General features: G+C 44.8%; 1 protein-coding gene across 1 annotated transcript; it reads left to right on the top strand.

Annotated features, from left to right (window-relative positions):
* Nucleotides 1-2,732: 2,732 nt before the first annotated feature.
* Nucleotides 2,733-6,204, top strand: LOC126527460 (acid sphingomyelinase-like phosphodiesterase 3b). The gene is made up of 3 exons (XM_072284334.1): nucleotides 2,733-2,745; nucleotides 2,939-3,135; nucleotides 4,673-6,204. Exons 1-3 carry the CDS (start codon nucleotides 2,733-2,735, stop codon nucleotides 5,096-5,098), a joined length of 636 nt encoding a protein of 211 aa, XP_072140435.1. The 3' UTR covers nucleotides 5,099-6,204.
* Nucleotides 6,205-15,198: the final 8,994 nt, after the last annotated feature.

Here is a 15,198-nt window from a genome sequence, read left to right as displayed (position 1 = left end):
AGGCGAGGCACGAAGAACGTTACAGCTGGCAGTAACTGCGGACAGAAGTTGTGAATTAGTTTATACAAAAATAAGTAATCATGGTATTTCCGCCTTATTTCTATGGGTCTAATATTAAACATGCGCAGTACATGCTCATAGGCATAAAATACACGGCGTCCGAGAGATCGAACGTACAGGATACGAATGAAACGTCGCTGAACACATCACATTCCGTTGCTGCAACATTGGTCAAATTAATACAGTTCCATTCAACAGAACGAAACTCTAACTTCGAGGAGACAACAGAAAAATACAAGAGAATGACGCAGTTCACATTCGTAAACTTTTCACTTATCCTTGATATGAGGCCTAACTTCCTGCAGACACATTAACGATGTTTGAAACATGGTTTTGGAAAGTTATCTGGGAGTCCACCAATATTCTTAAGTCGCGCGTACAACTCGCTCTTTTCAAAGGAATTTTATCAAATGAGTATTCACATAGTAAATGGCACATTTTACGATTATAGGAAACAACAAGTGTCTTAGTTTGATTAATGCGCAAAAAGTTGGAAGCACACCACTCCGCAACAGAATTAACATCTTCCTGTAATAATTCCACAATCCTGCTCTGATTCTATTTCACGGTGAAGTTTAATACCGTCAGCGTATAAAAGGAGACGCGAATAACGCAAACATTCTTCAAAGTTATTAACAAAGATATTGGAAAATAATGGGCCTGAGATCGACCCTTGCGAAGCACCGGAAGTTGATTCATCAGGTAAAGATTACTTAGCACCAACGCGAACACAATTTAACCGAGTTGAGAGGTACTCTTTAATCAGTGTGCATAGGCTAGTACTAACGCGGTAACACGAGAGTTTATGGATAAGACGATCATGAGAAGCAACATCAAATGCTTTTGACAATTCGAAGTATATGGTGTCTAACTGCCTTCCGTTAGCAACAGCGGGTCCTGCAGCATCGAGAAAAGAAACAAGGTTTGTTTCCACAGACCTACCATGAACAAAGCCATATTAGAACACGCTAGTCTTATGCTTAAAGAAAAACTACAGATGTGTAAACATAGCTATTTCAAACCCTTTTGCAAACGGAGACAAGAGTGACACGGGGCGATAATGTTTGATGGTGGCTTCCGTTTTATGCCCCCGTATTTTGAAATTCGTACGACATGCACGCTACGAGGCTGGTATTGATGTTATATTTCTTGCACAAATTGAGCTGTACGAATACCTGAGGCTTCCTAATTGAAATAAAGTTATTTTGCTTCATTACTTGCGTTCCCATTTTACGTTACCCATTCGATGCTGGTGTTCACAAACTTCGATCGCTTGCTACTCGCTGATGAACGTTGTCGTGTTCATTCTTTCCACTGTACAGGTGGATATTACAGCCTACCACTATCAAAGAACATTCGCCTGGTGTGCCTCAACTCTGTGCTGTGGTACACTATGAATAAGGGCGGATCGACGAGATCAAGTGATGACGAGCAGCTCGAATGGCTGCGACAACAGCTTCATGACGCACAGCGACAGGGACAGAAGGTAGGGTTGGAATACAAACAGCTTGCAGAGAGACGCGAGGGTTGCCGACATGTTTAAAATGTGCTTACTCCATGCTCCAAGCAACATCAAAGGATAAAAGTTGACAAGCACGCTCTAGTGCGCGCGGGAAGAGTAATTTAGTGCTCTCTCTAGATATGCCGAGGCATATCTCAGTTATTGGAAGCTAGCCGTACAAAAGTGCGGGAAATTTCAATGCTGTAGAACGAAGGCGATAACAACGTTTGTAGGGCAGCAAGAATACTGATTTGATAAGCTCTAAATGCGTTGTAGACGAAATATATTTCGAGAAATTACTCATATTATTCTATTGAGTGCTTGCTTGAGGGAGCATAATAGAAGGAGAGTTGTGAAGGAAGCAATATGTGGTGTTGCTGGGACTGGCGGGCAGAATTTTGCTGTGCAGTGGTCGTTTCTGAACATGCATCAGACTGAAAACATGTGCCGCTACGGAAGACAAGTCTTGGTTAGGTTGCGTGCAGACATACGTTTTCCTGCCACAGCTCTGATCAACAAGCGGCTTTGCCTTCCTAATAGCTGCCACTTATTGCCATTACTATCCACCTGACACCGGAAGTACGTATTGCTATTACTATCTTAACCCCTCAGTGATGGCGGAAAAACCAATTAGTTTCTCGGCGTGCTAGAAGTAACTATCTGGTGCAATTGTCTTCGTTTACATGCTAGGTGTTCATCTCTGGACACATCGGACCTGGCTTCTTTAGCCGGTCCCTTCCGAATGCGGATGCCCGTATTTCTTTCTTCGATGACATCAACGAAGGCTACCAGGACCTTATCGGCAATTACAAGGACGTTGTGACTGGACAGTTTTTCGGACATCAGCACACCAACGCCTTCGTCTTACTATCGGACAAAGCAGGCGAGTGCCGTGGCTTTACGGATGCATACTTTGTTTGGAATTCAGTGCAGCGCCAAAATTTAGGTTTGGACGGGTGCCTTCTCAGTTATGATCAGCCCAGAATCTAGGGATGCAGTGGCCTTTCTTTCTTTGTAAAAATTTATAATCAGTGCCCATTTGCCTTCACTATCACAAAACACGTGTGTGTGCGCTTTCATTTACGAATCTAACAATGACACTTAGCGCACTGCTTTTGAATAACGAGCTCTTTGCTATGACAAGTTATTCGATAGCCTAACGCTGATGAGAATGAAAAAACCTGGCAATAACTGATGAACTCATGAACAGAGTGCACAGAATTGGCGATAAAAACAAGCAATAATCGACCATTTGTAGTCACTCCTGTCCCGTATGTCTTCTACTGTTACTTGTTTCCGTGACGCTGGCTAACACGTCAAGGCAGCCATTTCAAGCGCAACTGTATTTTGTTCTCAGAATCATGTAATGGAATGCAGGCACGCCAGTCAGCTCTGCGCATTTGACCGGATCGGTCACACCCTACGGAAATGGTCATTCGGTTTACAAATCTATCTCGGTTCCCACCAATCCGTCGTTGCGGCTCTACAGCTACCGACGTTCAAGTGGCGAACTCCTGGACTACAGCGTCTACTACCTGGATCTGCAAAATGCCAACATGGCGGCTTCCTTCCAGGTACTTCAGTGCTTGTCGCTGCTAATGATAGGAAGAAGAAGTGGTCTAGCGATATGTGCAGCCGTTAGCCTTACAACCACGTTCCTGATTTCAAAAGAAATTGTTGGTAATATTGTGGGAATATGTGTAGCAAACATCGAAAGTAGCGCAGCGGGCTTTTCTAAAGCTACCTTCATTATTCCGTATTTAACAATCCAACAAAAAGGCAGTGCAGCCCAACGCTATAAATACACTTATGGTCTTATGATAAGCCACCGTATACCAGCGGCTCATTCACTAAGCCCAAAGTCATACGAATTCCGTTTCATCGAAGCTCCATCATTTAAGAATTATTGCTGTTGAACTTGCGCCGCTTAATGCATACTCTCTGCTTTACTAATAAAAGCAAGTAAAATTCACATGTTGTTTCATCAAAGCTGCGATTAATCCGCAAGCAAACACAAGTGAACCGTTTACAGCTACTAATTTGCAAACAATATTATCCTCTCTAGTTTTCTACCCCCTGCCGAACCCAAACTGTTCGTGCAGTTCTAATTAAGTGCAAACGAACTTAACTATGAACGGCTGTAACCAACAAGCACACCTACAACCCATAGAGGCTGTTACATAGAAAACGATGTGATGGTGTGAACTGCTGTGTGACGCACCAGTTGTCATTTATTTATTTATTTATTTATTTATTTATTTATATATTTATTTATTTATTTATTTATTTATTTATTTATTTATTTATTTATTTATTTATTCTCTCCGTAGCTGCCGTATAACAATCGTATTGCGCGTCGTGTAGCCACTAGATCACTGCAGCTTTTTAGAGGACATCACATTGACTTGCCAGATCATTTGTAATATCTCTCAAAATAATGTATTGAGTACTATGTGCAGGTTGTAAGTACAGCAGAACCGTGACAAAACCCAAGGGTTACGTGATCAATAGATGTTGTTTCAGGCGCTGGTTCTTCACCACGGACTGTCGGTGTGTGCATGTTGGGTTTGTTCTCGTTTTTTAATCTTCATACCCACTCAAACTAGCATCTATACAACTCTTCAGCCTTGAGGACATCTAGAATAAATGAGGTGTACTTCGGAAAATTGGCGCTAGCGGAGGCGTCAAGTACAGTGAGAACGGAAAACAACGGGTGGGCTTTGCGAATTGCTCTCGCTTGGTCTGACTTTAGGTTCACTTGTTCTAGTGATTTTCCATATATGTACAGCTTTACTGAACTGAACTGAACTGAACTGAACCGAACGAAGCTCTCACCGGGCAATAATATCTGGCCTCTCGGCTGGTAGTGCAAAGGCCTTGACGCCTAATAAATGATCTATGGTTTTAATAAATTTCTACCATGTGAGTTATGGGCCTATTGGTTCAGGAAACATGGCTTATCACGCTGGATGCGTAATTAAAGCAGAAGCTTGAGGGAAATATGAAATTATGTGTATTTACATCACTGGGTGCCTCCCTGCTAAGCGTATATTGTGTTATGTGGTTTCTTTCTTTCTCTCTATTTTTTCTTTTCTCTTTCTTTTGGTGCAGCGACTTCCAAGATGGGAGCGCCTATACTCGGCCGGGAATGACTTGGGCGTGCCGGACCTGAGCACGGAGTCCATGGTAGAATTGGCGCAACGCATCTCTCGCTCACCCGACCTCCTGTCGCGGTACATTAGTTACAGCTCGTCCCTCAAGGACGTGGGACCGTGCGACGGAGCTTGCCGTCAGACGATGCTGTGCGCTATCCTAGCGTCCCGCCGGGCTTTCCACGTGGCGTGCCTCGCCCGTGGGACCAAGGGTCACTCTGCACGTGGTCTCCCCATGAACGACGGCACCGAGCCTCTACCAACCATTCGGGACGTGATTGTAGGACTGTCCATCTCAGTCAGCGTGGTCGCCGGCATCGTTTTACTCGCGCTGGCCAAGAGATCACGCATGATGCAAGGACCGCGCTATGGACGCTTTTCCTGATCTTGCATTTAGCTCTGCAGGCGACGTAGAACCTGTCTTACAAAGCTCTACAGGCCACAAGAAAGATTATATTTTCTATGTTTTGATATCAGTAAGAAAAATATCTTAAAATGGAACATTTTTGAGGCACTCATTGCCAATTCAGCGAATAAAAAATTTGTTATGCATAGAGAAGAACCCACTGACAAAAACATCTAACGCGTTATCACAGCAATAGGAGTTACACTGATTGGATAGGAATATCAGTTCCAGAAATATCGCGAAACAGCTTGCGAGCGAGCTTTTCCGCACTGTCGTATTGTTGGTTTTAATTCCTGCCACTTACTCGGCTCCAGTTTGGCCCTGGTTTGTTAGCGTCTCGGTCGGAGCAGCGCACGTCACGGCGGATGCGTTGAGAGGCGAAGCTGCTTTGTAGCTCATTACTCCTCGATGTCCAAGTGGCTGAAATGTATTTATTAGAAAGCGATCTTTTTTTCAGCCAGATGATCATGCTTTTAAACGTCATTCGAGAGGTAGTTCATCAGCGAGATTTTTGCGTGGACCAGAGCGCCGGTGCGTCAGTAGGACATCATGCCTTTAAAAGCATTTTTTGATGTGTGGGACCGTTTTCGTTCGCGAAACTGCTCTTTTATATCACTTCGTAGAGTTTCTTTAAAATGCACAGTAATAATTTTATTGATAAACTAATGTTCAAATCTCACGCCGTAACCCATAACATGCACGGAAACATTGAGATTGTCTTTCCTTTTTGCATTTTTTATGGTTTACCAGTGCACCACTCGTGCAAAACTGATGTTGCTTGTATACCGGATGTGTAATTTATGAGTCCAACTTAAACTTCTACTCAAGGAATCCTTTGAAAGACGCCTCGGTGAGGCATATTCAAGTCCCTTCGAGTACGTTGAAACTAGCGTTATTGTTAGGCCACTGCGAGGCAATTTTTTAAGTTTGCAAGTGGCGATTTCTAGAAAGGCCTCAACGAACCGTTAGTTTTTACTTAAGAACTCGGGGTGGCAATACCCTGCGATGAAGTGCAATTATATTTGCTGTTAATTGAGCGCTTATGCTTTACTGCTGTGCTAAAAGTGAACAGGTATTACTATTCGATCTGGGCAATAAAACGTTTTTGATACTTTCCTCTTGATTTTTGTTGCGGTGCTCAAGCTATTGTATCTATTCCGCGATTTGAGCTGCGCGTGCTCATGTTTCAATGCAATGAATGTGGCTGCCAAGGTGAAGTGAACCGCTTTGGATTTATCGGGTCATTGCGGTATATTTTGTGTAACTTGACGCTGTTAGTCTAAGACAAATGGGATCAGGATGGGAGACCAACAGGAGAAGGCTCGGTTCAACCAAGTGCCTTAGTTGAAACCTTGGGTTTAGGCTGACGCTTTTCTTGTTCTACTGCTGTTGATCTCTTGAGATATTCAAATGACAATGTCCTGGGGGCCTCACCAGAAATGCAGATGCAGTTGTTCTTTTAAGGTTATGAGCGCGAGGCGTTTACTGCTGAAAATGCACGCTCGGCTCGCACGATGTTTTCGCAGCGGAAGGCGAAAAATATGCATGCTGTATGTGTATTATTTTCGACACATGACTAGCACAAGTTTGTGGTGGTTATCTTAGGTTGGGCAGAACCCCAGGTTGTGAAAGTTACTTTGGACACCACCACTACGGCGTCTATCGTCGTTTTGGCACGTAAAACCGCAGAATGTCATTTAATTGAATGGATCAATAGATCACTTCTGAATGACATCGCATTGGCCTGAAGAGTTGTATTACGACGAAAAATCAGGCAGCAAATCACGAAACGGAGGACTATCATTGTTAGCAAATACCGCGCTTCGAAGTATTTCGTAGCTAAAACTTGTTCGTTTCTGCCAGTGACTCCAAGAAGCAGTATACGAATCGCCCATGGTGGGTACGCGCTGCTGGATTTGGCATTAACAGCAACAACAGCACGAACACACTGTGGCCCTGCTCTCAATTGACAAAGGAAGAGAAAAAGAAGATGCGTCTAGCGGTCAGCCATCGAAGTTCACAACGTGAGTTCCCGTAAGTTGATGCAGCAAGCAGTCAATTGCAGCATATGGTTCATTTCCCAGCTAAGTAACCTTTTACGACAGAGACAAATGCTTCTGTTATAGCTCTTTCACATGGCTGGTGCGGTCAAAGACGCCTACAAGAATACAGAAAGAACACATCTTAATATATGCTGGGTCAAATGAAGCTACTTAAAGCTACTTTCTGTTAATACGATGACGTCGCTTTAGTGTATCTGCGTTTCTTTTATTTAGCAAAAAAAATGAAAATATAGAATTGTGATGATGCTTTGTGCCTTAACTGTATGCGCCTTTGTCAAGCGAAATGCCAGTTTCATGTGCTAATTCTTGTTCTCAATCTCCACGTTGAAAGACCTCAGACTGGTTGAATTTTGGGTCTTACACCTAGCCAATTTGGCAGGCCTTTTCGAGAAATAAGCAGCCGAGAAAGTGCCTCAAGGGCTCCCATCGCAGACAATTCTACGTGGTATAATGTATTTGGAACCCAGACTGTCTACCCCCAGCTTTAACATCTTACTACAGGAACCTGGAAATTATGATAACAGTTTCGCTTCTTCTCAAAAAACCTTTCATTTAAAATCGAAGCTTTTCTTCGTGGACATCGCCGGGTTTTCATGACCGTGGGATCCGTGTGGCTGTTCTGTCGCTGAAAAGACCAACCAATCATAGTGGAGAAGGCGCCCTTCACATCTGGTGATGATGCAAGGTACCCGCTGGGTTCTTTTCATGATCGCTACATGCGTATGTGGATGCTGCCTCTGAAATCATGATGCACTCAAGGCGTCCGCCGTACTCGCTAGTAGTCAGCAACTCCACTTAGCAAAAGGCTTGGTATGATTTGAGTGCGCGAGTGCGTGTACTCGTTTGTCGACTCTTTACGCACTCATAAAAAGATTCGTTGTATATAGATTCCAACTCGTTGGACATGCCGCATCTTCGCAAATGTATATTGTCTTTTTATTATCCGCAACGAAATATCCATTTTGTTGAGTTTGATATTACGTGAGGATAAGGAGGAATACTAGATGTGAGACAGCAATCAAAACGATAAAGAGAACAAGTAAGATGTTCTACTGTCGCTAGCTTTCACTTCTTGCTGACATTCCTTATATCTACAATAGAGACCGAGTTAGCTAGCCAGTATACTATATTGTATGTGTGGTAGCATATGGTACAATTGTTGTAGCGATGTAGTTGGCCTGCTGGCTAACTGGCTTATCAGACAGACAGACAGCCAGACAGACAGACAGACAGACAGACAGACAGACAGCCAGACAGACAGCCAGACAGACAGACAGACAGACAGACAGACAGACAGACAGACAGACAGACAGACAGACAGACAGACAGACAGACAGACAGACAGACAGACAGACAGACAGACAGACAGACAGACAGACAGACAGACAGACAGACAGACAGACAGACAGACAGACAGACAGACAGACACAGACAGACAGACAGACAGACAGACAGACAGACAGACAGACAGACAGACAGACAGACAGACAGACAGACAGACAGACAGACAGACAGACAGACAGACAGACAGACAGACAGACAGACAGACAGACAGACAGACAGACAGACAGACAGACAGACAGACAGACAGACAGACAGACAGACAGACACACAGACACACAGACAGACAGACAGACAGACAGACAGACAGACAGACAGACAGACAGACAGACAGACAGACAGACAGACAGACAGACAGACAGACAGACAGACAGACAGACAGACAGACAGACAGACAGACAGACAGACAGACAGACAGACAGACAGACAGACAGACAGACAGACAGACAGACAGACAGACAGACAGACAGACAGACAGACAGACAGACAGACAGACAGACAGACAGACAGACAGACAGACAGACAGACAGACAGACAGACAGATAGATAGATAGATTAGAGCTGCCATCTTATAGTTCGTTAGATTGACAGGATTGATTTAGAGTGTCCGCCTTGACATCCGCAGTTACCATGGCCCGCAATGTTGGCAGCGAGCGCTGCTCATTGTGCTGCTGCTCTGGGTGCGAGGTTCACTGGCCGAGGACGAAATCGACCTGAGGAGGCCAGTGCACCATACAGGTCAATTATCACTCTAGTAGTCAACATAGCGGCCGGGACTGCATGCTCAATGATTGGTGCAGCTATAGTGAATTCATTAATATAACTATTATTGCGACGAACGACTGACGTTGAAACAAGGACAAAACTGCGGGGTTACCGAAATGCTACATTACTCACCAACATTTCAGATTCACTCTAAACTTGCCTTTGTCTTCCTATTTTCGCGCCATCACAATATATTCTCGCTGTTTTTTTCGAGAATTAACACTGTTAGAATCACCTTAACATTATTTTATTTAATTATCTTTCCCTTATTCAAGTTACTCCTTGGCTGTGTAGAAATGCCCAGGTGTGGTTGAGGAATGTATTTGCAACATTTAAGTTCTTTCGACGTCACAGAGCTTCTTCACACCCCCAGGACCGAAGGCCTACGTCGTTTTCAATAATATTTCGTTACTGAGATTGGTATTATCGGCTACTCGATTTACTAGTAAGCACTACTAATAGTACCCAATGAATGGTGCTGCTACTACAGCCTGTTACAGCTACAGTTACAGCTACAGCTACAGCTACTATCAGCTACAGCTGATTCCCTGTTGCTCTTGTCGCTGCTTGATCTTCAGCACCTGCTCCAAGCAACAGTTTCTACTGTGACAAGGGTCATTGCTTATGCTAGTGTTACCACTAAATAAGGCCAAACAACACCTACGCTTGTCTACGCGCGAAAGCGCACGCCGGTGGCGCGTCTTGCGTTTGCTGCGCGCCTCGCGATGAATGGCAGTTTGTGTCTACAAGAGATGCGCGCCCACTTGGCTCGCTGATGTTTTGACAGTGGTTGAGAACGCTGAGATATTTATAAACACCTTTTTCTTATTTTGAGAGCCATTAGATCAGCGAAAAGAAATCAAAGAAAAAGCACATTATCCCATGACATAAATCTACCTTACTTAGTGTTGAATGTACCATGCCGTAGCTGCGTAGCCAGGCGCGTGGAAACGTGAGGCAGCCAGAGCCCCGTACCAGCCTGAAACAGATATCCATGCTCGTGCCACGCACGGGCGCGTGCGAGCTCTTCTGCACCATCTTCGGATTCGTGGGCGTGCCAACAACCCTACGTGTATTGTGACCTTGCTGCTGCTGCATTTTAGGAAATAACCAATGTTGTATAACATCTGGTTCGCTATATCAGCGGCATCTTTCACACGTATATACTTCTGAGTTGCATTTACAGAGCCACAGTATGCCGCCACTGTAAGCTTTTTCTACACGTCATTGTAGTAAAAACTTCGATACGCATCGTCCTCATCTCTAATACCAATGACAGAACAATATAGTAGACTGAAGAAACCAAAGAATACAAGTAACTTTGACATAATTAATGCTCTAACCAACTATTCTTCTCCGATATCAAGAAAGTACGAACGCAGGAGACCTTTCGCTGTAGTAGAAAAGAAAAGAAACAAAAAATCACCGATGATTACGATACTTCATAAAGCGAAATTGAGCTCAGCTCTATGCACGTTTTCATTTCGCGATATATTGGCTGGCACGGACAGTTGATATCGTGCGCCATGTTGCAAACGAAGTGAAGTGTGGCGCCACTGGCTCGCTAATCTGGAAATCGCGAGAGCCAGCGCGTGAGGCCAGCACCCGCGCGCGATTCACATAAGCCGCAGCCGACACACCTCCCAGACGACGCGCGCTACTCTGGCGCCATCTCGTAGCCACCGCCGCCGCAGTATACGCTTCTCACGCTTTCGCCGTACCCTCCTCCACTTTCCGCCTCACGGTTCCGCGAAATCCTCCTATCCGCTTTCCTACTGGTACCTCTTCTCTCTCACCCCCCGCCCCCCCCCCCCCCTTCTTTTTTCATCTCCCGCTGCGCGCCGCGTTCACTGTCATCTTTCGCAGTGCTCGTTCGCTCGGTTACACCGGGAACGCCGATGCTCGCCGCAGGTACGGGCGCCTAACAGCCGTGCTCTAAGAAGAATGGGGTTTTACATGGGCGACGACTGCGATATGATTAAGAGGGGCTGTAGTGCGGGACTGCGGATTACGTTTGACCACCTGGGGTTCTTTAACACGCACTCTATGTACGGTACACCGAGTGCTTTTGCATCCCAGCCCCCTCAGGATGCGTCTACCATGGCCAGGAATTCAATGCTTAGCAGCACAACGCCATAGTCACTGAGCCACCACGGCGGGTCATTTTCCAGAGCAGTGAAGCATTCTTGTGTACGCCATACACAAAAGGCGCAAAAATTTTTTTACAGACATCGAAGATATCCGCCAGTTGAACAATATGTTAAAGACGAAGTTTTGGACATGCTGCGTTGCAAGAAAGCTAGCTTGTTGTTTTTGAAAAGCTCCGGTGCATAAGACGTGATAAAGCACGCCGATGTATGAAAATCTAAGCAACGCCAGTCTCAAAAATTGATAAGCAGGGTATAGGAAAGATAAGTATCTAAGAGGCCGTGGTTCCCCAAAGCAAGCTGTTAGTGCGCTGCTGAAATTTTGTTCTGGAACTAATATTGTGCAACATAGTGCGAGTTATAACAAGAAGCACGTGGCACGATTCTCAGTGCGATCTGACACGTGATCTGTCGTACCAACAGTCGCATCCAACAAGCGTCTAACTGGTTGCAATAGCTTCCAACAGCCAGAACAGCTAGAACAGAATCATATCACATTGCACAGGATGCCGCGTCCTGCCACGTATTTGCCAATTGACTGCGCTTACTGTTACACCGGCAATCTCTAATCGCTCCCAACATTCGATGTAGCTAGAGCAGCTTTGTTCGAGCTGCGAAATCCTGCTGCATGCACTGGCAGAGACGCACGCTTCCTCTGCATTGCAACTCTTTCCGGTACGCGAGGCCGAAAGGCGTTCCCTAGCGTATTTTGATAAGAAAATAAGCTGCAAAGAACAAGATGCATTCGTGTTCCTAGCGTCGCCTAGAAGTCTGGCGCTGATGCAACAGAGCACTGATAGAGTGCAGGCGCGCCATTCTTTTCACTTCTTTTTTTCTTGGACTTTTTACAGGTCACCGACATCATGTCTCTTAAGCGTGGTGGGAACCTATACGCTGTATATTCTCGTGCATGAATATTTAGTCAACCCATTCAGCTATAACTGCGTACGAATTAACAGATGACAGTTTGAATAGCTGTTATAATCGAATTTGCCACTGCGCTAGATTATTTGTTTAGGTGCTGTTAAGCCTAGTTTATACGTCTGTAGGGATCGCTCTTTTTCGTTTACTTCATCTGTCGCCAATCGCCTGACAGCAACTATTGCACGTAAACTGCCTAATGACCCTTGTAGCAGGGGGGGGGGGGGGGGGGGGGGGCGGTGCACTATCAGGAACACAATGCATGACCATTTAGGTAGAATATTAGCGCCACATGACTTAGCCATCAGCCGCTGTGGCTTAGCTGCAGTGATGTTGCACTGCTAAGCACGAGGTCGCGCGATCAAATTCCGGCCGCGGCGACCAAATTTCAATGGGGGCGAAATTCAAAAGGCCCGTGTCCCGTACATTGAGTGCTCTTGAAAGAAACCCAGGTGGTCAATATTAATTCGGAGTCCCCCATTACGGCGTGCCTCATAATCAAATGGTAGTTTTGGCACGTAAAACCCTAGAATTGAATACAATTCAAACATGACCTCGCTGATCACGTTTCTTCATTCCACTAAGAATGCTACATTTTACTTCGTGCGCGGCTTACGCTGAGTTAAAATTAATGAAGATTTGCTTAGGGCAGTTTTGTCTTAAGTAAAGCGCGCGGCTCTTACAGAATTGGGGCTGTCATGCGAGCCTCTACGGCACATTCGTGCAGGGGTAAGTAGACCGAGCAGGCTTGGCAGTCCAAGGTAGTGTAGCTTTTGCAAGAGTATGCTAAGCGTCAAGCTACGCGCACAGAGACCCGCACCATACTACACGCTCCCTGCGCCTTCTAAACCTTGCTTTATATATTTTTTTTATTTCTTATTATTTTTTTTTTTTGCGGCGAGGAGATTTCGTTGTAAAGCTTTACAACAAAAGAATAGATAAGCCTACTCGCCACGCATACAACTATTCATTTTGTTCACGCCATAGTGTGGCTAAATTTGTTACCACTAAATTTCATGACAGCTGCTCAGCGTAATTTAGCCAGATTTCATGTCTACCTCAAGTATCATCATAACATTTCTTTATCATCTCGTTATCTTTGTTGTAGAAGTCGTGAGGAAAGAAAATTCGACTTGTCGTTACATTGGCTGTTGCGATGCTTGATCTGTCGAGCTCTAGCCTCTGTGGTGACACTTGAGATCTTCGCTCGAGCTGACATTTCGTTGCTTTTGTCTACTGAAGCGTTTCGTTACAAGCGTGTCGAAGGGTTTGCCTTACTGTACTAGTCGGCTGGAGACCGGCCTTGCTTTAGATAAAGAAGAAAAAAATAGCGAAGATCTTTTTATTGCCCCAGCATCTGCCACGTGTCCGGAGAAGATGCCCGTGTGGCAGTGCGTGCGCCTCAGTTGGTCGGCGCCACCGTGCCGGACCAACTTCGACTGCGCCATGCCGTTTCCCTGCTGCGTGACCTGGTGCCGCAACTTTTGCGCCAACGATTTCCGTGCATGAGGAGCACGTCCCCGTGCAGGACTCCGAAGGAGGAATCGTCCGCTGAGCGCAGCCAGTTTCATAATTAAAAAAAAAAAAGGGGGGGGGGGGAGGACAAAGATAATTTTTTTGCTACAAGCTATTATTCTGAAGTTTCATGCAAAATAAAGGCTTCTGCTTTGCGAAAGTGACTATTGCTTTAATATTTTATATCGTTTTCCTTTTTAATGCCTCCAACGAGTGTATTCGTGCTGCGCATTGGCTTGGGCTAAATATTTGTTTATAAGTTACTTGCACAACATATATATTTAATTTTTAATATAATTCGACGGGATGAAGCGGAGCCTTCCATTAACGTTGAGGCCAATTACGAAATATGTTAAACAAGAGAGCGTTCTCACGGATGTCACAATGTGCTTTCCTCGTAACGAAATAAAGCAATGTTAATGAAAAATAAAACCAAAAAGAAACTAGAGGCCTTTTTTAAAAATCAGCCATTGACCCATGTGACTATCTTTGAAAATTTTTGACACTTGAACACAATATTAAGTAAATGTATATACACACAGTAACTTTAATAAAATGCCCATGTCTGCGTTACAAGCAAAAACCAAAGCTCTTTAGAAATGATCTGAAGCCGATGCAGATAAAATGCCAAATAGAGACACCACATGCCATAGGAACTTATTCTGGCGAACCTAACGGAACCAATCAAATGGCCCATGACAGAAAGTCGCATCTGAAAATCGAACTGTAGAGACATCAACAGATGCTTTTGATTGATGGCCACCACATAAGCGTGACACAGAATAACATTAAAAATCGCTATATAAAATTATAACGAGTACAGTCATTACGTAAACATTGTCTCTCTACTGTTGTCATACTAAAGAGTATACTCAAGTAACCCATGATTGAAAAACGACGTTTTAAAATTAAATACCCTCGACAGCCATGCTCATACGCCTCCTACTTTTTAACGCCCGTGATAGCTTCACTTCACTAGTAAACTCGCCCACGGTCAAGGCCACGACGGAATCCGCATGCACTCACAATGAGCGACGTATCGCAGCCTGCCAAATGTGTCGGAGCGTTTGCGAGTTGCGAAAGATGCAATCGCAAGCTCCACCCCGGAGCTCATTCTCGGTGAAATCTATGCCAGGCCATGAGGCAAGCTCATGATCAATGAGAAAGGAAAGAAAGGAATAACGGATAAAAAAAAAGGAAAAAGAAAATGACGAGCGTGCAACGCTGCTGTTGCTCGTTCTCCAGCGATCTAGACGCCGCTAACAAATAAGGAGTACGTCGTCGCCGCGCAGATATGGCGACCGTATAGGAGAACGTGTCGCATCCG

The sequence above is a fragment of the Dermacentor andersoni genome, chromosome 9 (assembly GCF_023375885.2).
Source record: "Dermacentor andersoni chromosome 9, qqDerAnde1_hic_scaffold, whole genome shotgun sequence".
Lineage (NCBI taxonomy): Eukaryota > Metazoa > Arthropoda > Arachnida > Ixodida > Ixodidae > Dermacentor > Dermacentor andersoni.
Note: the sequence above shows the minus strand (reverse complement) of the source record. Positions and strands in the feature narration are given on the sequence as shown.

Bases quoted from the DNA above. Each gene is read 5' to 3' on its own strand.
- LOC126527460 (XM_072284334.1), top strand. The intron at 3,136-4,672 runs GTACTTCAGTGC...CTTTTGGTGCAG, and splicing joins ACATGGCGGCTTCCTTCCAG to CGACTTCCAAGATGGGAGCG.